Source organism: Oculina patagonica, chromosome 1 (assembly GCF_052425735.1).
Source record: "Oculina patagonica isolate OP01 chromosome 1, crgOcupat, whole genome shotgun sequence".
Classification (NCBI taxonomy): domain Eukaryota; kingdom Metazoa; phylum Cnidaria; class Anthozoa; order Scleractinia; family Oculinidae; genus Oculina; species Oculina patagonica.
The window spans coordinates 16,859,408-16,883,502 of NC_135758.1; the positions used below are offsets into that span (position 1 = coordinate 16,859,408).

The window sequence follows — 24,095 nt, forward strand, 5'->3', positions numbered from 1 at the left end:
GATCAAAATGGCTGTTCATCTTGCTTGTCTGGCTTTGTTTGTCCAACCGAAAGAATAACCGGAAAACTATCTTGTGAGCAGCATACTGTTATCATCGTAAATCAAGATATGTTACAGCTCGCTATAGGCAGAAAAAAACTCGGCTGTACATCGAAATATCTTTAACTCTGTCGCTTTGAATGTAGCGATGGCGCAGAGGTGGACGCTCAACACTATGGCGTGACGATTTCATAATTTTGTTTATTGTGTAGCTGGTTACAAGAATACTGTGGCATTATTTGTAATCTGCTAGTAGTATTGTTAAAATCGGATGAAAGATATCCAGCTTAGAAAGTTCGGGGGCAAAACAACATGAGCAAGTCCAGCTCCAAAGGGTAAGTAAATAAATTTGTTGTCCATGTAAACGTGATCTTTTTAATAGGTAAACCAATGCTGATAATTTTCTGTCTAAAACCGGCGTTTGTGTTTGTGTTGTGGCATTTTTTTTACAGTGTTTTTGTATTTTCTTTCAGGAGTAGTGCAAGGATAGGCACCTTACTTGAACAATTGCAAAAGTTGTGCCTTGCTGGTTCGGAGGCAAAATATGAACAAGATAAAGTTGATGTTGAACAGTTACGCTACGTTACAAACAAAATCCAGCAACTTTTGTCTTCTCAAGGTAATTACGGTAACGATTGCTCATCCAAAAGCTTACATATAGCAGAATCAACTTTTCAAAATGTTCAAACAAAGACGTAAAGACGTAAACAAGTCCTTTTACTTCACAATAATTAACGTTACTTATTAATGAACTGTTCTTTGTGGAGTAATTGTCCCAGACTCGTTAAAAATTTGTTAAAATGCAAAATAGCAAAAGAAATTGATGTTTCGTTTAGTTTTTGTTAGTCTGAAGACCAAAAGTCTATCATTTCCTTAATTATAAACAGCCTGCTTGCAAAAAAACTTGTAATATGGGATTTTTGTCAAACTTTTCCTATTTATGTTGTTTACCTTATAGGAACTTACGCTATGTTTACACGGGACTGGTCCGGAATGGATCCGGTCCGATTTTCGGACTGGATAGGTCTTCTGTTTACACGGGACCAGTCCGGAACAGATCCAAAACTGGACCTGCTATTTTGCAGGTCCAGTTATGGATCTGTTCCAGACCTTAGAATGGTCCCATGTAAACACCTTGATTGGTTCCAAACGGTTCCGTGTAAACAGAGGCCAATCCAGTCCGGTCCAGTTCCATACTGTTCCTGCCCGGTCCCATTAAAACGTAGCCTTAAATAATTTTTAAAATAAAAAAAGGGGGGTCTCCATATTTGTTTATGACCAGCAGCACCTTGAAAATGTACAAATAATAAAGAAATAAAAAACGCACCTGAGTTACATTAGAACACAAGAGAAGTATGTAGAGAGGCACTAGGTGCAGCAGAGTGCTTCTCACACCTCTTTTGTGTTCATAAAAATTCCCAAGTGCTTATAACACAACAATACATGAGGAGAAAGTTTTTTAATTCTTTTTTAAAATGTTACAGAAATTATGTGCGGTCAAACTCGTGAGGTAAGCTGTGCACAATGTGCATTAAAAAAGGCATGCATGTGATGTCGGCACACACTAGGGGACTAGTTGCAGGGACTTGTCGCAGAGACTTGCTTCGGGGACCAGTCCCCTAGTGTGTACTTTTATTCTTCATCTAAATTCTAGTCGCAGGGACCACATTTTTGGTCCCTGCAACTAGTCCCGCGAATTAAGCTGGTTTGATTTCTGAGACTACCTTATTGTTACCTATTTTCGCAGGAACTTAATTTCGCTAAAAATGGAAAGGGTATATATTTTGTGAGACTTAAATTTCGCGATTTGGCCAAAAAAACATGTTTAAAGGAACTAAATGTCGCGAAAATTGTCAAAATACTGGTCTGCATTAACAAACAGTAAGTCTCAAAATTGGCACAACTGATTTAAATTTTCCAGAGGAATAGTTTCCAATGACACTGAACAAAACCATATAGCAAAACGAAACCAGCTTAAAACAGTTTGACATGTTTCTTTGTTCCTTTTGAAGACTGTACCAAGATAATTATGTAGTAAACTGACGGCAACGTTGATTAATCATAACAAATTATATAGAAGGGTATTAAAGTTCGCGTCGTTATTTTTCGCGAAAACCTTTTTTGTGGGTCTTTAAATCGCGATTTTCAAAAAATCGCGAAAATCACGAAAATTAAGGTAGTCACAGGGACCAATAGTCCCACAAATCGGTTAATTTTCTAGTGTGTACACACTAAGGGATAAGTCCCTGCGACTAGTCCCCTAGTGTGTGCCTAGCTTTATGGAGCTATAATGAAGTTGAACTGACCAACCATAGCATGAATGAGTAATTTCTGACCTTAAATATCAGGTTTCTTTGTAGAGGTTCAGACTTTTTTACTGTACTGTGCCTTCTGATAACTTGCAAACTCTGAAGTTCAAAACCTAATTAACGCGTGGGTTTTTAGCTGCTGTCAATCATAATTACGACAACAATCACCAAATCTTGTAAAAGAAAACAAATAAAATGGATCAAAATCTTCCAGTCACCACAAATTCAAGTCCTTTGATAATATCCCTACATCCATATCTTAATAGGCATTTTCCTAAGTGGTGTCCCTAATCCCTGTACATTTTTACCAGTCGTACTGCCTTTGTGTAAGCCACATACTTACATTATAACCAAAAAACCCACATGAATCTGTGTTTCCATTGTGTGCAGTCCATCTGGTTTACCAGAGTACAGAATGGCCTGGGTTATCTGAATTTGTACTCGTTTCCCACCCACATTATTTGTAAAGGAAATTCCACAACCTTGAGTACAAGATGTTGTGAAAGTTTAGAATAATAAGGTTGAACATCATTTTTTTTATTAATAGTACATTCAGCAAAATTACAGCTGTTGAGGTAATAAGAATTTGTGACAATCACAAACCTAGTTTATGTCTCTAAAATGATTCCATGCATCACCCTGACATGTTCATGCATTAGGACCATGTTCAAACTTGTAACCACAAGTTTGTAAGTTTAAAAATGAAAAAAAAAAAAAACATTTCCAAGTAAAACCCATTGTTAACAACTAATGTTTTAACAGCCATGTACTTAACATAATAGTTACTATAGAATCATTCAACAACTTTTTTATTTACTAAACCTTTTACAGAAAAATGTCGCAAGGATCTAACAACCAAGTTCACAAATGGCCTTTCAACATTACTTGTGGTGCTGGAGGTAAAGTCTTAAAAATCTAAACAATGACAGTCAAACAGTCTCTAAGGAAACACTTTAAGAACTACACTCACCCAGTGTACTGTATGGTCAATAACATTTCAGACCCTGCCCTTAACTGTGTTATTTCTTGTTACACAATGACAGCAAGCTTATAGGCCTGTCAGGGACTGGATGGTTTACATCCCTTTCTGAGAGTGTAGTTTTGAATAAAAACTATAAAACCATGCATCTTAAACTCGAACCATTGAACTAGAACAGAGCACATTGTTTATTTGGTTTACTAGTTTTTTTTATTTTTTTTTATTCAAGCAATGCAATACAAAATGAAAATGCTTACACACAAAAAGAGAAAACATAAAAAAATTAAACTTATAATAATAACACACTGTCAATAATAACTAGTGGGGATATATATGTATCAAAAGCCGTCTGTAGTGACCACTGGTAGAGATTGGCTGCACAAAATTGTTGAAATCTTTTTGTTTGTTTCAGATGTCAATGGACACTCAGCTAACATTAAATATATTGGGCTGTCTGTGTGAATTACTAACTACAGGTAAGAATGCAACTGAACATTTTTCTGTGCACATTCTTTTCACTGATGATCGCATAATACTATTTAAGTATTATACTGACCTGAACAGAACTGCACAGGTCAAAAAACTAGCAAAAAGAGATGTATCATGTTATCCGAATGAGAATTATATTTTATACTTCATGTATTTAAGATTGGGGATTAAAAGTAAGACTTTGGAGTAGAGTTTGTTCTGATACTGTGTATTAAGCAAAATATTACTATCGCTCCACGGGAACATATTGAAATATGTTGTTTGAATGAACATTATAAATTGGCATAACAAAATTTTTTTGTCTGGAGCTTGGCTGGTCAAAATGACCAGCAAACCGAATGTTCGTTTGGAGAAATTGTCATCTTAGCTGGAAATTGACCATCGACTGGCCGTTATTTTGAGCCCTAGCATAAGTGAAAATGTAAACATTCTATGTACATGTATCACTATGTACATGTTATAATCTTTGTTCCTGTTGAAGTGGTGGGGACATCCCAGCTGTAAAGTACGCCATTTAACTTGATAGCATTGATGTGTTTCCTCTAAACAGGTAAAAGGGCATCTGTCCTTGTAGGCAAGGGTACTGTGGATATTATTCTGAGAGTTATAGTGAGTGCCAGTAAAGAGGCATCTGTCTGTGAAGAGGTCCTGTTACTTAGTCATGTCATTTTAACAAAAGTGGGACCCAAAGGTATTTCTTGATTATATTATTACTTGTATGTTATTTCTTTACTTTCTTTATTAGCAAGGGTAAATGTTGTGTTTAGAATGTAGTTTTGTTTGAAATTTTACTAACAGGTTTAATTTTTGTTTTCGTAGTTCAAAATTTAAATTCAATAATTTGCAAACTGTGGGCAAGATAGTGATGGCTTTGATATATGTGTGACTCTCTCATTATGTAGTGTTACATACATGTAATTGTGGCTCATTTGTACTTTGGAAAAGATTATTTTTCAGTTTAAGGTAAAGAAAAAAATATTTGCACATGTCCTATTAATGCCTGTGCATGCCCCAGTCAGTTGATTTTAAAGATTTGTGCCACTTTTTTAACCAATAAGAAGTAAAACCATAACCAATCATGACATGCTTGGGCACATTTTCCCACACCTTGTGGCAGTTTCGTGTATTTGCTACAAGTTTTGATTGGTTCACTGGATTGTCTGTGTCCTTTGTGATTGGCCTGTCGTGATAATGTTGGTTTTGGTTTTATGACACTCAATTGAAAACTGCTTATAATTGTATCTGATTCTTAAACATGATTTCACTCTTAAGATGTTCATTTACGTAATATATTGTACATGATTGCTTGCAGACCGCAAGCTGTGTGTTAAAGCTCGCCTGACAGGAGCTCTTCAAGTTACAATGAACATGGTCAAGAATAACACAACATTCTTCAAGGTTCTACAACCTGCTCTACAAGTCCTTAAACTCTACTCTGCAAATTGTAAGTCAGTTAAATACAGTTGTTGTAAACAGTTAGTGTGTTAGCAAATAAATACCGGTAGTTAGTTTGTTATGATCACAGACTGGCAACCTTTTTAAAGAACACAGTTGTAGTTTGAAGCAAGGCTTGGGGAATGTCCATTTCAGTCATCCAAGGTAGTTAACTTTTTATGCTTACTTTCCTGATGGACAAGGGCCCAGACAATTCATCTGCTGAAAAAATTATTGAAAAGTAAACAAAGGCAAGGCATGTAACTACCCCAGGGCAAGCAAAATTTGAGTGATGCTTATTTGAAGGCAAGCTGGAATTTCATTTTTTTAGCCCTGATAAAACTGTTAGGTATTTATTTTATATCATGTATATCAGTGCAGAAGTGTTGGTTCAATCAGTTGCTCAGAAAATGTGTGTAAAGAATATTGAGCTCTTTGTTCCATAAAGGTTATAGTTTCAATTACTCTCAAACTGTTCCTATTTTGTTTTCTTTTAAGCTGTAAACTGCAACAACTTAGCCAAGTCAGGTGCTGTCAGTGTACTGTTCAGAGTTGTTACCAGCTGTGGTCACAAGAGGGTTATCTGTTTAAAGTAAGAATGAGTGATCTTGATCTCGTCTTCCCCATCCCTCCCATTGAAAACAAGCCCCCCCCCCAACCTCAGATGCAATTTGACTGCAATAATGAGCCCTCCAGAAAAGACTTGATCAAAAAAAGTGCAGGGAGCCCCTTCTGTTCAGAATTTTACTTTTGTTAATACTATGTTCCTTTGAAAGCTGTTAATAAAGGGTCTTAGTCCAAAGTGTAGCATTAAGGGCCCATTACAGTATCTCGTTGCCAAGCTACGCGGTTGCCACGCAAGTGCAATTTTATTTCCGGTTTTCTCAGCTTAGCGGCAAAATTTTACGCGAGTTTTAATAGTTCCCTTTTAGCTTTCGGTTAGAATCATATTCCAATCACGGAAATTTGTTCTACAGTAACAGAAACTGGGTAAATTGAACTAAAAAAAAGTTTGTCGTACTAAATGATTTCAAAACATATACGAAGCCTGAAGCAAGTATCCGAAACCGCCGTAATATTTTTCAAAGTAGTGCCGATGCGTTAGAAAACATGCGAATGTGCGGCGCTACCGTATTTTCATCAGTTTCCCCTTTAGCTCACTGAAGAAATCTGTGAAAGCTACTGGCAAAAATTAAAGCACTGTCACTAGAACTAAACGAAGCTCGAAAAAAAAACAGCGACTCATTTCGTTCGCGAAACGAAGGTAAGATAATTTTTACGCACGCAGAAATATAGGAATGAACTCGATTTATCTGCCGTAAATTGCTTGCAGAAACTACTGATTAAGATTCGTACAGCAGTCTAGCCACAGGACAAATTCAGTAAGGTACAAAACTGCAAAAACTGAACTATATAAAACACCTGTATAAAAACATTTTAGCTTACAAACGTTAACTATTTATTCAACCGAACTATGAATTGCAGCCTTCTTGCTCAAAACATGATAACGCCGTTTACGCTAATTTGCAAATTACAAGCCGAAAATAAAGAAACTCACACTAAACTCTTTTTAATACTTACGACCGCCTTTGTTTACATTTGTCTTAGCCTCTACATGTTAGTTGATCGACAGTAAACGTTGTTAAAGCTGTCCGAATACAAGCAAGAAGTAAAGTTTGCCGTGTCGAAAAATTATAGTTTTTGAAGCGTACGTGAGCGGGGGGGTAAGCCAACAAAGTGCAGCAATGTCAATTACGATGATTTCAACCAATCATTCACCGTATAATTTTACTTCCGGTACGAACAAAAATGCGAGTTTTTCTCGGAAGGAAAAAACCGTACCTTCTGTTTTTTGCAGTAAATCGAAAGAAAATACATTTTTCTTTAAACGTAAGCATGCGTTTTCGGAAAATCAAAACAACATTAAAGTTGTGTTCAAAAACGTGGTCAAAAGAACACATTTTCTTTACTTATTTTTCAAGTTTTTGTGCTAACGGAAAACGCATGCTTACATTTTTTAAGATAAACGTACTGATTGACATAATACTACAAACTATGAATGAGACCGTAAGTTTCTTGCGTAAAACTCAGTTTTTTGTTCTGGGTCACGTGACATTAGACGTGAACCGATGACGTCATCAACTGACTTGCAGTCATACTCTAAAACGCCTGTCTAAATTCGGTTAAATAAAAGCAAAGATATATTAAGTTACAGCCAATTGAAATCTCCCTAGCAACGGCCCCAAAAGATACTGTAATGGGCCCTTAAAGCAATGATCAGTCAAAATGCTTATTATACTTAGACCCCACTTATTCGAACTCCGTTATCTCAAATTCCCTGTTATTTTGAGCTAAAACGCATTTCCCTTGCATTTGCCCTTCAGTCATTTACTATTAGCTATTTTGAGCTCCCACTATTTCGTACTATTTTTTGTTTCCCCTGATGGTTTTTTTTTTTTTATTTTTATTTTTTTTTTAATTTTATTTTATTTTATTCATTTCAATAGAAACAAAATGCACAAATATCACGTATAAATATACAAAGAAAATATACAATATACATATGCAAGAAAAAAAAAACTTACGACTTACAACTTCCCCTGATGGTTTGAAATAGCGGGGTTCAACTGTAAAAGATTTGGTAAATAAAAGAAAATTCTGTAAGCTTTGTAACAAATATAAAAGTTTTGTAATTGCTATGGATTCATCATCACTTCTTCTCACGCCAGTAGGCGCATAAGGTGCATAATTGCTATGGATTATCTGTTTCTAAAATGCAAACCCTGTTCAAAGTTTTTGATAACTTTTTGTAATTTTTGGTTATTATATCATTTTTTGTGAATGCTAACTTATGTATGGTCAGAGCAAGAGTTTGTTTGGTATTGTGTACTGTTACCATATAAGTACATGATGTATTCAACAGCTGACATTTCTGTGTTTTTCTTCTCAACATAACAGGCTGGTCCTGGAGATCATCGCCACCCTTGTTAAGTCAAGTGAGTTCTCTCTGATTAAAATTATATTCAGCCAACTGTTAAAATGTTAGCTATTAAAATGGTAACATAACACATTTATTAAGAAAAGTGGTTTTAATGATTATTTTTGCATGTCAGATATGCTATTTAGCGTTAAGCTTCTTATAGAATTGCACCTAGCCATTCACTATGAATTAAATTATACATATAACATAACAAATGATATTATTACTGTGGAAACATTGCATCACATTACTCTGACATGAAAACCTACATTTTTGTCAAGCAAAAGAAATACTGTATTCTGTTTTTAATTTTGTGATAATTTTCAAAACACTACAGATCTTGCAAATTTTATTTTGATGTTTTGCTGTAGGAATACTTGTTACTTTTATCAATAAGACCATCTCATATAAAATGTTTTACACTTGTTCACATATATTTTCTCTTGATTTTCATTACAATCATTTTATTCTACTAACAGAAGCTATCACTGACAAAACAAATAATTCAGCCATGCTATTTTAACCACCTAATGTCACAGTTTTTGCAAATGAAATTTTATTTTCTGTTCATCACTGATGGCATAAAGGATAATCTTTTGATCTACTGTGAAGGTGATTTTGACTCCCAAGTGATCTATTTGTTCTCTGATACATTCTACCATTTAAATGGCAAAGTACTTTAGAATGCCTGTTAAGCAGATAAATTTCTTATAAACTGCTTAGCTGACCTGAAAACAAAACAAAGGTCAAGTTGTTGGAATAATGAATATAGACATGGACTCTATTATTTGAGAATGAGGATTCTGACCAAGATGTATATTCAACTGTAGAACGTCTTGCATGTATTCTTAACTTCATGATCAGAGGGCTCCTGGGAAAATTCTACATTGATTCATTTCCTTTTCATTTGTAATGGTTAGATATCGGGTTTCTTTAAAGTCTGTGTTTAAGTTAGTGGTCCATCGGGCCAGAACTTATCCCGGTTTCCACGTCACTAAGTGATTAGAAGCATTTCTACTCTTCCTGTTCAGATGGGAGGTTAACCCCCAGTGTTGAATTTGCAATGGTACCTATTTATACACATGTGTCTTGCCCAAGAAAACAATGTAGTAAGAACCCAAAAACACAATGCTGTACCTGGAAGTACTCAGGCCACTGGATCTGGAGTCCAGCGCACTAACCATGAGGTCACATGCCTCCCATATCAGCAACATAATACAGCGTACTCTACAGTATGCCAGATATGAATGCAAAAGTTTGTTTCTATAGACAGCCAAATTTGTTTACTCTACAACTGAACTTGTTAATAATTGATTCATTGACAGAGAGTTGTGCATCAAAAGCCGTCAGCTATGGAGCTGTTCCAGTGCTTCTGCAGATGTTTTGTGATTGGCAGAGAACAGATCATCACCACAGACAGGCTAATATCAGGAAAGCTATTTTGAATGTCATCAAGAATATCACCATGTCAAGTAAGTTACCTGGATGCTACAGTGTAAACTTCTAAATTACAAGGGTCTTAAAGAAATCACTGGAAAAAAAAAACAGCAGAAAAATGTCACACAATTTTTTTTTTCAGTTCTTCGGTGGGTGTTAAGTATGATAAGTACTTTAAACACAGAATGTAAACAAAAAAGATAACCCTAAATGTTTAACATACCATATTTTCAAATACACTTATGTCCAGAAATATTTAGCCTTTTAGTTACGGTCTTGCCAACAAACTTTAAAAATTTTACGATTTTCACCCCCGTGCTGTGCCAATTTTACAAATTTTTTCCCTATATTTTGTTATGTTAATAAGAATGCATTGGCAAAGCGGCACTGGGGATTTTACAAAATTTATGAAAATTGTGGATTTTACTTGTAAATTTAATGATTTTTTGTAACTGGGTGCATCTCTGGACATATCTTATAAAATAAATGCCAGGTGTACCAGGCCAAGTTTGAAATAAGGGCTAGGGGGGCATTAATTTAATCAAGAAAACATGGTAAAAATGCACCCTCTTTTTTCTTTGATTGTCATGTAGAAGCAAAAAGTATGAGGGAACAATGGTTGCCTCACTCCCAGTTTTTGCACTGCCATTTTTTTCTCTTGTTTTTTTTTTTGTCACTTGCTGTAAGAGTAACAAATTGGGGAAAGAGTCAGTGGTTGTAGTCTCCAAAATAATGTTCTCACAGACAAAGGTGTTAATAATTGGTTGAGTACTATCGTGTAAGCCCTTATCCTAGATTATGGTACCTGTAAAAAATGTGAATCATGCTTTTATGTGTGTACATGTTTTAATTGTTATTGCATTTCTGTTCCACTGGATCATTATAGGAGCTGGTAAGAAGGCATTTATTCAAGCTGATGGTATAAAGACCCTGTACACTTTGTCCCTGGAGACTCTTGACTGTAAGTTAGGAAGTTCAGATGATGGAGTTTGATGTTTCAGTTTTTCTGAATGAGATAATATATGTGTAAATGTGTTCTAAGATCTATGTGTATGTTGCAGGCCGTGAACTTGAGGGAGTAAACAATCTCAGCAGCCAGATTCTACGAAGATGTTTTCCAACCAACAAACTGCCATTGTCAACATTATCGTCACCTTTGGCATTTGCTTTGTTAGATTTGGACAGTGCTGGCCGCTCAGCTGTTGAAGATCTCATGGAGGATAGTGGGGAAGGTGATTTAAAACAACATAACTGATATGTTTGATATCAACACAGTTTATTTGTTCTATATCAGCACAGTCATAATTAACAATTATCACGATAATGTTGAACCTCATCCAATAATTAATACCCGGGGGGGTGGGGGGGGGGACTCCCATATGAGAGTGACGGGGATGCTCGTCGTCTCGCTTAGGGGTATAAATTTCGGACTTTGGGTCTCGCTTAGGGTGTTCTGGGGAAAATGCAAGAAAATGACAATATTTTTAGCCGTCAGGGTCTCGTTTAGGGTTACACACGAAGAAATATACCAATATAAGTTTTTTTTCTCAGAATTTTGGTATCTTTTAGGGGTCCAAAATAGCTTGAGCCACGCCCAGATTGGTCTCTTTTAAGGGTTCTTTTCAAAATTTCCGACAAGCATCCCCGTCCCTTTAATATGGGAGTTCCCCCCCCCCCCCGGAATTATTATTGGATGAGGTTCAACATTATCGTGATTTGTCAGTGGCAAGCAGATCAATTATTTGCCAAAGCCAAGGCCGGGGAAGATAGTAATCTGCAAGACAACCGAGTTCAATCACAGAGCTTGTTTTTGGCCTTGTCTCTGACAATTCTAGAAAATGAGCTGCCATTAAGATTTTTGTCAGAAGTGGACATGACTTTGCATACCGTATTTATTCAAATAAACGCTATGGCGTTTATTACATTTTTCACGATTCCAGTGCAGCGTTTATTCGGGGGGGAGGGGGAGGGGGGTGTTGACATGACATAGATAGTTATGATAATAATAGTATAAAACCTTGCTTTTCTTTAAGCCCCAGCCATACAGATGCAACATTTCAATGCAACATTGTTGGGTCATCTTGTGAGATGTTTTGGAGGAGCTAGCCAAACGGAAGCAACAGTTCAACGCAACATATAGCAACATTGTTGTGCATAACATGTTGCACACATTTGGCCACCCTGTTGCAATATGTTGCAACATGTTGGATGACATTTCATAATAGCAAATCAAACTAGTGCACATGCTCTGGCACAGCAAAGCAATGTTGCACAAACACGGCCAAAAGAGTACACTATCATGCAACATCCAAAAATGTTGTGAGAAAAATTTGACCATTCTCAAACTTGATCCAACATCATCCCACATGTTGCAACAGGATGGCCAATTGTCTGCAACAATAAATTGTGATATGCTGCGTTGAAATGTTGCATCCCTTTGGACGGCTTTTACATGTGCTTAACATGGACACTAATGTCACAGCAAAGACAGGTTTTGCTGTATCAACAACAGACTTTGCCTCTCTTGAATGTAAAAACAAATATTATTAAACGTCAGGTGAATGACTGCTATTTCTAACCTAAGGTGAGTCAAGTGATGTTGAATCAGAAGATGAAGAGGATGAAATTAGCACAGGCAGTGCAAGTCAAGATGACAAAGAACCACTTGATGGTGCAGGCAACAAGGCAGCAGGAAAGCCTGAAATTAAAGCTTCCAATCAGCAGAACAAACAAGTCAAACCTAGAGATGATCTGGCCATGTATGAAAAGTTCTTTCCAGAACTATTTGAATTTCAGGTTGGTTTGATAACCTTAAGCAAACCAGTTAGTTTTTCAAGGAATAATAACAAAATATTAATGATATTAGTGTTTAATAATCTCAGATCGGATGAATCATTATACTGAAATTATGTCTACCGATCGCCACAGACAATATATTAAGTACGGTACTTATTTTTTGTTCGCATCATTGATAAGTGGAAAAACCTGCCTAATCGCATTGTGCGTTCTGTTCAATAACTCAGAACTTATTGCTAATAGATTTTTAGTAGAGGAAATTGTTTTTATATACGGATAATCTTACAATTTCCCTTTTCAGGAGGTATTTTTCTTTTTTTTTTCATTTTCCTGAATGAAGTAGATAAAACATGTGTCCGTGACTTTTTTTCTGAGACCCAGCTTAATACGGATACCCCGTTAATATAGACAATTCAGCCTGTCCCCTTGGTGTCCGTATTAACGGGGTTCCACTGTAATATGTCATGTCATGTCATGTTAAAATGATTGTAAACTAAACAGCCCAACTGTTTTAGTCAGTTTGCTATACGAACAGTTAGCTAGTCACTAATTAAAATAAAAACTCAATCAGTCACATATCAGCTTGGATCAAAAGAAACTGTTGTGTTCTGTTGTATGGGAAATAAACACACTCACGTTAAAGATCATCAGCTTGGATTTACATACAACAACAGTTACTGATGTTTGAAACATTTCAAGCACTTCATTATTTAGCTTTAGTTAATAAGAAAGGCAGATGGGTTAAGTGTGAGCCAGTTCTACCTAAAATGTTGGATAATCCACTGTATCAATGCTGTGCTGATAATATTTTGTGTCTAGAATTTGTACTGTGTTTAATCGCACAGGTTGAGGCTGAGGTTGCAGAACCAATGGATGATGAGATGTTTGAACCATATCCAATAGTGATTCCCACTGCTGCTGAGGAGCCACTGTCATGCTCACCCACAGGACAGGGCCATCTGTCTAACCAGCTCGACTCTATGAATTTTGAAAGGTGTGGCCATTATTCACAATTTTGTTAAAAGAAAACTGTTGGAAAAAGAGGGCCACAAGTAAAAAACAAAAACAAGAATCTTAAAAAAAAAATCTTCACACAAGTTTTCTTAAAAAAAAACCCTATCTTCATAAAAAGGCATGTTTGACATAACCCATCAACTTCCTGTTAGCCTGTTGAGATGTCCATCATGTGTCAGAAATAACTTTGTTCTCTAATCAAAGTGTTTTGTTTGCTTTTCTACAACCTCCAAAATTGATTTGGTGTTAACAGTTATTTTCTTATGCTACAGTCCACCCCCTAACTCTGAAGGAGGTCAACCAAAGACTCAAGCAACAGCAACACAGGAGGAGCTGACACAGGAAGAGAGACCTTGTTCAGCGAAGATTTCCACATCTGAGGCGGATAACAATGGACAGATACACAGTGTATTGCCGATCATCAAATCACCCTCACCTGATGTGTATGGTCACTACCCACCAGCAGAGCCTGAACCATTGGGACAAAAGAAAACAGGACTGCAGAGGTACAGTGTGAGAAACACAGACAACAGGGCTTATATTATGGCAATGATATTATTTTATTTGGGGAAAAAATGAAGATTTTTGGCTTAAATACAGATCATAAGTCTTAGAAATGTGGCTGCACTAGCTTTATAGTGCTGCCTGCCATACCCAGTTACCTCTTGAAAGAGTCTTTTGACATGTTTTTAACATCATTTTGTTGAGAAAGATGTAATGTTTATCATGTCATGTGCATGAGACAAAAATCAACTGAGTTCCGACAGGAATGATCAATCAAACTTGTGACCTCCCATCACTGCCTGGTGTTTGGAGGTTGTGGGTTTGATTTCCAACACGCTAAGACATAGTGAATATAACATATTTCTAATGTCACTAAAGAGCTTAGAATTAACCATCTTTCCCTATTTATCAACATTTTGTTGGTGTCTGCTTTAACTGGGCAATCAAAATACAAACAGTGAGCAAGGTGTTGATGAGAATTTTCAGAGAGTGAACATGGAAGTTGACAATTCCGCCTCTCACAGTTTTTGCACAAGTCTTCAATTGGCCAGTTCAACAAAAGCCATCAGAAAATTGTCAAAAGACTGTCAAAAACTAACTAAAAACTGTATTAAATGGCAGTGGTACGACACGCTACACTTTATGGGGAAAGTCAGCCCCTTGGTTCTCTATGGCGAAATTTTTTTTGTGCCAGAGAGTTAAATATCTGCTGCTGGCTTGAAGGTTCTTTAACCCAATTCTTGTGCTTGTTTGTTTTCAGAACTATGATCTTCAGGGACATTGACCGACAGATTCATCCTCAGAGGGTGATAAACAAAGTTGTGTTTGACCTGGATCGTTTATTGAAGCAGGAAGCTGATGTGCTGCCAGACAGCTGTTTGTTAGCTGTTGGTAAAGAACCACTCAAGTTAGGACATGCTCGTAAAGCCAGCAACTCCAGGTACTCCATGAACAATCCAGTTGGTTATTTTCTATTCAGTATTTAATGCCTCTGTTTTCCTGTCGCAGTATGTCAGAAGGTGAAAGATCAACTCCTGAAGAGACAGCCAGACCACTGAAGTTTGAATCACGGTTTGAAAGTGGCAATCTTCGCAAGGCTATTCAGGTACGGTGGTATGATTGTTGACGTCACTTTTCCATGTTGGCAGATTTAGCGAATGGGCAAGGTAATTGTCCGAATAAAGGAAAAAGAAAAGAGAAAAAGTGCGATCTCTTGCTTGATTACCAGGCGCTTTTTAGAAAAAGAGATCGTACTTCTCCAAACCCCCCTCCCGTCCTTACTCGTCGCCACCCGAAAAGAAGAAGCAAAGTCTAACTTCAGCCTAATGTGGTCGTGTCTTCAAACAGTCCAAGACATTTGTAACATTTTTTTCTTCAGGTGCGAGACTATGAGTATGACTTGGTTCTGAATCCTGACATCAATTGTAAGCACCATCACCAGTGGTTTTACTTTGAGGTAAGTGAACGTTTCAACCTTTTATCCGGTTCTAGATTAAATAGACGGGTACTAAAGAAGAGTGCGTGCCCTGGCAGTGCTATTTGGATCACAGCAATTTAAATTGTTTTGTGTTGCTTTTTTTTTTCAGGTTAGCAATATGGATGCTGAAATTCCTTATAAATTCAACATTGTTAATTGTGAGAAGATTAACAGTCAATTTAATTTTGGTAAGTTTGTTTTAAAATAAATGATACAAGAGGCTAAGGTACATAATACAAAATGAAATTAATCCCCATTCTTATTATTCAAGAAACTGGACGTGACCTTTGTTCGTCCTGAAAAGTTCCCTTAAATAATGTCTACAATGCATACCATTTATGGACTGGGTCATAAGATGAACACCATAAATAGTTATAGCCGATCAAAAAAATCTGCAAATACGAAACGTTACTATATAATAAGTGCGTTTCCCTTTTACTTTACCCAGGTATGCAGCCAGTCATGTATTCTACAATTGAAGCACAAGAAGGGCGAGCTGGTTGGATCAGAGCAGGGTCCAATGTTTGCTATTACAGAAATTACTTCACGCGCAGCCGTGAGGCAACTGGAGGACAAGGCGGCAAAACTTACTACACGTCAACATTCACTGTAACATTTCCACACGCTAATGATACATGTTACTTCGCTTATCACTATCCCTACACGTTTACTATGCTTCAGGTAAGATCTTTCTGGCAGAATATTTCTTTTTCTATTTATCTACTGTAATTAATTTAAACCTAATTTACGCCTTTTTTCTTACAGAGTCATTTGTTGCGCTTAGAATCCACTTTAAATACAAATGACATATTTTATCGTCGCATGACGCTGTGCAACAGTTTGGCGGGAAATCCTTGTGACGTCATCACTATCACAGCCCAGCCGCGGCGCAGAGATGCAAAGTCCATTGAGCTATTAAGTAAGTGTACACGTATAGCAGATAGGTTTGTTGGTAAATGCAAGGTTGCTTTTTCCCTTTAATGCATGACCGTTTTATGTTCTCTTTATGTTTCAGGGAACAGGCCATACATATTCCTGTCCAGTCGCGTTCATCCTGGTGAAAGCAATTCAAGCTGGGTCATGAAAGGTATCACACATTCTTTGTTCCTTGCTTTGTAAGTGAACCCCTCACTAGTCTAGTTTTACTTTTATCACCGTTAATAAAGTTCTATTGGTACTCTTTTGTTGTTTAATGGGCTGTAATCTGAGAGGAAATTAAAAGGAACAGGGCGCCTTCTTAATGAATGTTGCCTTCTTGAAACCTGACTTAAGAATTTTTTTTATTCAAAAAACGTCGCAGTTTTAATATACCGGTAACTTAAAACACAGCTATCCAGTGGCTCTCCAAAACTTTTGTATCGCAGATATATCGCATAACAGTCCCTCTTACACCTTGTTTTGACGAGGTGGCAGACTCGCAGACAATTTATGTAAGAATAAAGGCCTTGTACTGTACTGTGTCTCATTGCATTTTTATTTCTTTTTCCTTCACAGGAGTGTTGGATTTTCTAATGAGTAACTTTTACACAGCACGTCATCTGCGGGAGACTTTTATCTTCAAGATTGTACCCATGCTTAACATAGATGGTGTTATCAATGGCTGGTAAGATTCTCCGCTTTTGTAGCCGCTTTCTGTAAAGCTATTGACACGTTTCTCAACGTTGTGAGGGATGTTGCGAGTCAGAAAAGGGATAGTTCAGGACTTACAAAAGCGATAAAAGGAAGTTTCTTCAATAGTTTATAACTAAGTTGTGTAACCTTTCATTGCAGTCACCGATGCTCTCTGTCAGGCGATGATTTAAACAGGCGCTGGATCTATCCCAGCATGCTACTTCATCCCACTATTTATCACGCTAAGGGATTGCTGTTGTATCTACAGTCCATAGAAAAGACGCCCTTGGTGAGTAAATAGTCAAATTAAAGACAACATTGACGCTTTTGTATTTATCACATTGCAAAATATCTATATTTAGTATATACCACACAAGTGAATTGTGCTTTTCGCGCGCGCTGATTGGTTAACTCGGAGGTGATTAGCAAAGTACTATTCACCTCCAAGCAGCTAAAGAGAAACAAACTGCCTTCACGCGTCGCTTTATTTACCAAAAGTAATGTTTTAGTCCGCTAGTTATTCAACTTGTGTGTAAAATAATTATTCACCTCAGTGTCGGTGAATGTGGTATTTACCTCCACTTCGGTGAATTATTGTTAAGTAGCACTTTTGTGCTATTTAGGGACTGAAAAGTTCATAAGAAACAATTTTGCAAAGTGAACTAGTTACATAAATAACGTAAAAAGTTAAAATAAGTGAGGTACTATATAAAGAACAGCAACTTTCTTATGAATCTTCTCAACGTTGTTCATTAAAATGCAGGTTTATTGCGACTTTCATGGCCACTCTCGTAAAAAGAACGTGTTCATGTATGGCTGCAGCACTGCTGCCACTATTGCTGCGAGTTCATCCAGTTCTGGTGAAGTGGACAGCGGTGACTTGGTGGATTCAGTGAGAGAGCGTGTGGCTGAGCTGTCTGGCTCGGACTCCACCAGCAGCATGGACCCGAGTGATATAGACGAAGATCCCGGATATAGGGTAAGTGAAAAATGTTCTACTGTTTGATGCCATTGCTGTGGAGGCTAATAAGTCGTTGGACATTAGGCAAACACACACTTCTACTAAGTTAAATTGTGAATAATTCATTGAAGTATAAAGAACTAACACCGATATGTCCTATTTTTCGGTTTCTACGTTTTCCTTATCAATATCTTTATTTGTTATCCGAGGGTTGTTGATGAACCGAAAAATATTTAAGTAACAATGGTTTAACTTCAAACTTGAGGGCTTTTTAGACAATGTCATTGATGTTCTATGGTGTTTAAACTTTGTTTGTTTAGTTATCATTTTTATACAAATCAAGACTGGAACGTTTCGACCGTTCAACAGTCAAAGCTTGAAAATGACCGTTGAATAGTCGATACGTTTTTTATGAGCGCTTTTTTTATCACGATATCATGTTATCTGGGTCAAATAAATTATTCGTCTTATTCTGACAGACTTTGCCCCGAGTTCTGCACAATATTGCACCAGCCTTCTCGCTGGGCAGCTGTAGTTTTATTGTGGAGCAGTCCAAGGAATCCACGGCCAGAGTTGTAGTGTGGAAAGAGATTGGAGTGGTTAGAAGCTATACAATGGAAAGTACATACAGTGGCTGTGATCAGGGACCTTACAAGGTTTGTATCAAACCTACTAATAATTCATCAAGTTAAAAAAAAATCGTAGCCGTGAAGGAGGTTTGGATTCCCGGTCTTAATCAGCATAGATATTTTTGATTTTATCCTTCGTTTACTCCGTAGTTTTTGTATCGACTGAGAAGATATATTAAACACTCGAATCAGTGTTTCATCGGCTATTCAAACACCTCGAATTTCGTCAAAAATACTTGACTGCACGTCGTATTTTCACCTCTCTTTTGGGTTGATGAAACACTGCCTCTCGTGTTTGATATATTACATAAATTCACTTCAAAGTGAAGGAAACTGTTTAAACTGTTTAAAGAGACTTAGGAACTAGATCGTCATGATATAAATGACCGTGTTTTATTTTTATTCACAGGGTTATCACGTAGGAACAAGGGAGCTGGAGGAAATGGGTCGATTCTTCTGTGCAGGTCTTCTCCGAGTTGGTCGCTCGTACTTCTACCGAAATAATCAGGCACAGCAGGTGTCTGACAGTGCAAGTGAGATGCACAATGCTGACAGTTCATGGTGAGTTCATATAGTTGTGAAGAGGTGGCTTTTCTATCTGTACATATACATACTTCAAATGCTCCTATGAATGGTGCTACGATTCCCCAGTCTCCCCTCCCTTCCAATTTAATCTTGTCTGCAAAGGTCTATGCCATACAGTCCAACATTGCAGCTTTGTTTTTTTTCCTGAAGCCCTTGTACGTGAGTTGTACAGGAGTTGATTTCAGGACTCCGGAGGGTATACCCGGTGCCCACCTAGGAAACGCCCTACGAATATAGTCACAAGAAGGGAGTAACATGCAGGGGGATATGTAGCAGAAAGTCAAATTGCAAATACTTTTCACTGACTGTTTTACTGTCCATCTAATCAGCAAGCTGTGTATTTTTTCTTTTTCAGGATAAGAACAAGTGAGCTGTTTGTTCCTTGTGAGCTCGTCAGCAGTGGAGTTGTCATTTAGTTGACAAACTGATCAATGAAGAATGTCAATTAAAAGCATTTGTAATCTGTTTATCAACGAAACGTGGTTCTTTGTTCTGTGAATGTTTTTACAAGGGGGCAATTAAACCTGTAAGAGAACTGAGTCACCTAAGCGGCTGGCCGTATTATACATTACCTGTCTCAGAACAATTTAATATACTCAGTAATTTCAGCGTACCCTATTTTTGGCTATTTCTCGAAGCCGATTTTCAACAATAGATAACGAGGCCGTGGCCGTGGTTAAATACTTGTAGTATTGTAGTACCCATCTAACAGCGAAGTTGAAACATGTTTAAAAGCAGCCTAGTTGCCTGGCCTGGCCTGCCCAGCTCACTCACTCGTGAGATCAAGAAATCATGACGTCTCTGTCAGACTCAATCGTTCTCAGGGATTTGATCGCGTTTTGCGGAAGGTGTCAAGTTAAATATGGTTCAAAAATGCTTTGGGTATATGAATTGTTTACAGAGGTTTTTTGACTCAACCCTTTTGCAACACGTAGCTTTTCAGTTTCAGGTCACTGAATTAAACATTTTTAAAATCTTTTAAACTCGGTTTAACTAAATATGATTCGTTTAGGTGGTTCTTGTTAGACAGAAACTGGCCATAAATTTTAATGAGGATTGAAATGACAAAGCAACACGAACGAAATCTACAGAATTCTGTAGAGAGTAAGGCTTGTCAAAATTTAATTAAAGTGAATGTAAATTCCTAACGATTACAGTAAAAAACCCACGTATAAGAACCAAGATTTTTCCAACTTAGCCTAAATAGGTTCTTATAGAAATGGTATATTGTGCGATTTAGGCTACTTGGGTTCTTAAATAGGTTCTTAATTTGATAGGGGCACTAGCGATCAGCACAGATAACCACTACAGGGCATATGTAATACTATATTGCTGTATTAAATAATTATCCAGAATACAGTTTAGATGATAACCATACAGTATATTTATCTTGCCAAAGTACTACCATGCATGTCTTTCATGCTGCAGTGTCCATAAAATGCTGTGTTACATTTCATCTGTGCCTTCATTTTTGTAAAATAAGAACCTATTGAAAATTTTACGCTAAAAAGGTTCTTATGAAAAGGGGGTTTAAAATGATAATTTTAGCCTAACAGGCTCTTAAATTTTAGGTTTTTATACGCGGGTTTTTACTGTATGTCGGCCCGATAATGTATATCTCATTTCCAGAAAACAAGCTATGCAAAACCTGGGACAAGGGGGCAGATTTTAAATACTAATTTTATGAAATAAAATTAACATATTTCCATAGTGGTTATCACCAATCAAAAACAACGAAGGTATAATGACCTTATTAGTTGCAGAATCAGGCTTTAATTTGCGAGGCAAGGTGCATATTTCTTTTTTATTTTGTAAAAAGGGGGGAAAAATAATAAAAGGGTGTTACTTTTGTAAACAAAAGCTATACTAAGGGATTTTTGTCATGAGAACCCCACTGGGGTGCGAATTCCAAGTAATCTGATGGCATTGGGTTCATGGCGTGGGATAACTGTCATTTCAAGCTATGCAAGACGCTTCTTTCTTGCCAAGCATTATTTCTCAGAAATACATTAAAAATAGTTGGGTCGCTGGCTTATTTTGTAGTTTATTTTTGTATCATGTAGAAGTACATTACGCATTGTGTGTATTTGTTAACAGTCGTATCATTGAAGTAATGTTATTTGTACATTTGCAGAAGAAAACTTATTATATTAATGGATTGTAATAATTGATGATTATTTATGAAAATAAACAATGGCTTTAATTCTTATAATAGTCTGCTTTTCAAAAGAACACGATTCAAATCCTGACCTCTGGAATACATTCACCTGATTGGTTTGTTTAAGTTAGGATGTCCTAAATATATCAATGACATTTTATGTTTACCACAATTCCCTTGTGTTGTTCTCTCCAACTCCCTTACTAAACAAATATTTGCAACTAATCTTTATCGTGAAAAATCTGACCCCACACGAATTTACCCCACATCTGAATACGAAAGGTCACAAACAATCAAAAGAATGGCAACTGAAACGTCTTTATAGTAAAACCGAAGTCTTATTTCAAAATACAAAGTGAACACTGAGAAAGGAAGTATGATCTGTTGCAAAGTAAATTGTTGTGTAGCAAAGAGGGAAGCCTAACACGGTATGATGAATTATTTTTGCGAAGGAACACGGGAGATTTTTTTTGCAAGAAATGCTCATACCAGCACATATCAGTACTGCACTTGCACCAATTTGTATGTATAAGTAAATCTTTTTTGTAAAAAGTAGAAATCATATTTATTATTTCCAACGTGTTCTACAACTGTCAACTCTGCACTGTAACCCCGGCGACAAGATGCAAGAAAATGTAGCCCAGATTACTTTACACGTAAGCCTTGACATCAAAATATAAATTACCCTTGAAAGCCACCCTATAACTTAACGGGGTTGTGTCACGCAATTTTAGGCAATTTCAGCACTGACCATCTCTTCATAGAATTAAATGAAATATCACAATAAAGGTTTAAAATAACTCAAATGAAACACAGACAGGCCAAAAAGGGGCATGGATGGGCAAAATTCGAGAACATTCAAACTGATTGCGTTAAGGTAAAGTTGAAAACGTCGGCCCGACTTTTGTATGAAAGTGTTATTGACAATGCTCGAAAATCATCCTTGTTTGTTATGTGGCCGTGATGTTGCCAATAAGACTTTTGCTTGCCAATTTAAAGTTTACAGCTCTTAATTCACGAAAATAAATAGAATTACCTAAAATACCGTGACCTAGCCCCTCTAAGGCCCGTTTACACGGGCGATTTTTGTCACGCCGAAGTTGCATCAAGTTTCAAACAGGTTCGAAACTCCTGTGATATCGCGTTTATACGCGCGTAACCTAGCGGCGATTTTATCTCCGCAGAAGTTTCGAACCTGTTCGAAATTTGATGCATCTTTGGCGCGACAAAAGTCGCCAGTGTAAACGGGCCTTTACAGTACAAGGTTTGGAGAACACATAAACGGTCACGTGTTCCACAAGGACTCGTCGTCTAAAAGTTGTTCAAAGCTGAACCGGCTAGTCACCAGGTCCTTTCCTTTAGGAGCCTTTTCGGCATGTTTTGGAATCTCTTTCGAGTTGGTTCTTGGCTTGCGCCTAACAATTACTGCTGGCGCTGAGGCAGGTATTCTTCGATTTTTTGTAGTATGCAAGAATCCTTTGGGCGTTTGTCTAAAATGTCTCGCCAGTTGGTGAGCGGGCCTTCCTTTACTTGAAATTTTCTTATGACTGGTTTTTGAATCTCCTTGATTTGCAGTATCTGTAAAAACGAAAATAACACAAAAAGAAAATAATATCTTATTGTGTTGTTTTATTATATGGAAAATAAGTTTGTCTGAAAGCCAACAGGTATCTATGTTGTGGTTAAATTTTATTTTCCTTTGTTTTAAACGCATTACCATACATTTCCATACCCAAAAGCAATGGAAAATAAAATGAAGCGAAGAATTAATTTGAACACAGTTTCGTCCTTGGAACTGCGGGTACTCACCATCTAGTGCCAGGTCCAACAGAGACAGAGAAGGCTTGGAGATTTTCTTATTTCCTGTTGACTTTGGATGCTCTGGATCATTCGACCCGAACCCTGTTAAATGTGAACAGAACATCGATCTAAGATGGGTCCAACCAGCTCAGTTGCAACTGGTTTTGTGTCCCAACAGAACATTTTACCTACCGTTTTACGGTCGAAACTATTTGGATCAACCAGGCTTATGAGTTCATGATTGGTGGGAAAAGACGTTTCACTAGAACACTTTAAAATAGGGCCCCAATGGGTCCATGTGTTTTGCTGCTAGAGCAAAGTCTTAGGGAACATGTTGATGAAAGACAAGTGAGTCGAGATTGAAATCCAACGTCTTTTATTGTCTGTCACTTGTGTGCAGGTTAATAATTGTACTATATTGTAGTCACTTTGTGTTAATTCAATCCTGATAATTTTACTGATCAATGTTATGTTGAAATCAACAACGGAAAGACGGCGTTGAACGTAACGCAAAGTTCATTTTGAAAGCGAAAGTTTACAAATAATTATTATCATTCGTCAGTCATCCCTTCACGCATGAACACTCGTCGAATTTCAGTGTCTTCACAACAAGATCGGAAGATCGATAAGGACCAATTTTTGATTCTGCCAAAGTTCGTTTTCTTAAAGTTTTAGAAATTTGTGAAGTTGGAGGATTCACTGAGGACTGCGTAGCCGAAGATGCAGTGGCTCGCTGGACATCAAATTCTATTTTTCACGGCGTTTAATTAATCTTCACAAAATAAACATGTGGCGCCAGCGCGTCTGGCAGTCAAAAATTCATTTTTCAAAAAACTTTCCCTTTCCAGCTATTTTAGCGGGGCTTATACTATAGTACCTACCTGTCAGTCGTA

General features: G+C 37.1%; 2 protein-coding genes across 4 annotated transcripts in view; one reads left to right on the forward strand and one right to left on the reverse strand.

Annotated features, from left to right (window-relative positions):
* On the forward strand, positions 1-21,456 carry LOC144659280 (cytosolic carboxypeptidase 1-like). The gene is made up of 27 exons (XM_078519704.1): positions 1-374; positions 513-658; positions 3,180-3,247; positions 3,740-3,803; positions 4,367-4,507; positions 5,129-5,260; positions 5,749-5,842; positions 8,209-8,246; positions 9,556-9,702; positions 10,554-10,628; positions 10,729-10,899; positions 12,252-12,463; positions 13,309-13,457; positions 13,750-13,983; positions 14,742-14,921; positions 14,990-15,086; positions 15,360-15,437; positions 15,568-15,646; positions 15,907-16,139; positions 16,224-16,377; positions 16,474-16,545; positions 16,953-17,061; positions 17,229-17,358; positions 17,833-18,048; positions 18,510-18,686; positions 19,069-19,220; positions 19,600-21,456. Exons 1-27 carry the CDS (start codon positions 352-354, stop codon positions 19,658-19,660), a joined length of 3,432 nt encoding a protein of 1,143 aa, XP_078375830.1. The 5' UTR covers positions 1-351; the 3' UTR covers positions 19,661-21,456.
* LOC144659260 (uncharacterized) overlaps positions 21,457-24,095 on the reverse strand; it is a 17,172-nt gene continuing 14,533 nt past the window's right edge. For 2 of the 3 annotated variants that reach the window (XM_078519693.1, XM_078519687.1), the window contains exons 8-9: positions 23,212-23,304; positions 21,457-22,980 (exon numbers count right to left, since the gene is read on the reverse strand). In XM_078519693.1, the coding sequence (XP_078375819.1) occupies positions 22,688-22,980; positions 23,212-23,304 (386 nt within the window). In that variant the 3' untranslated portion in view covers positions 21,457-22,687. The remainder of the gene's footprint in view (positions 22,981-23,211; positions 23,305-24,095) is intronic. The other variant, XR_013571877.1, reaches the window with a different exon arrangement.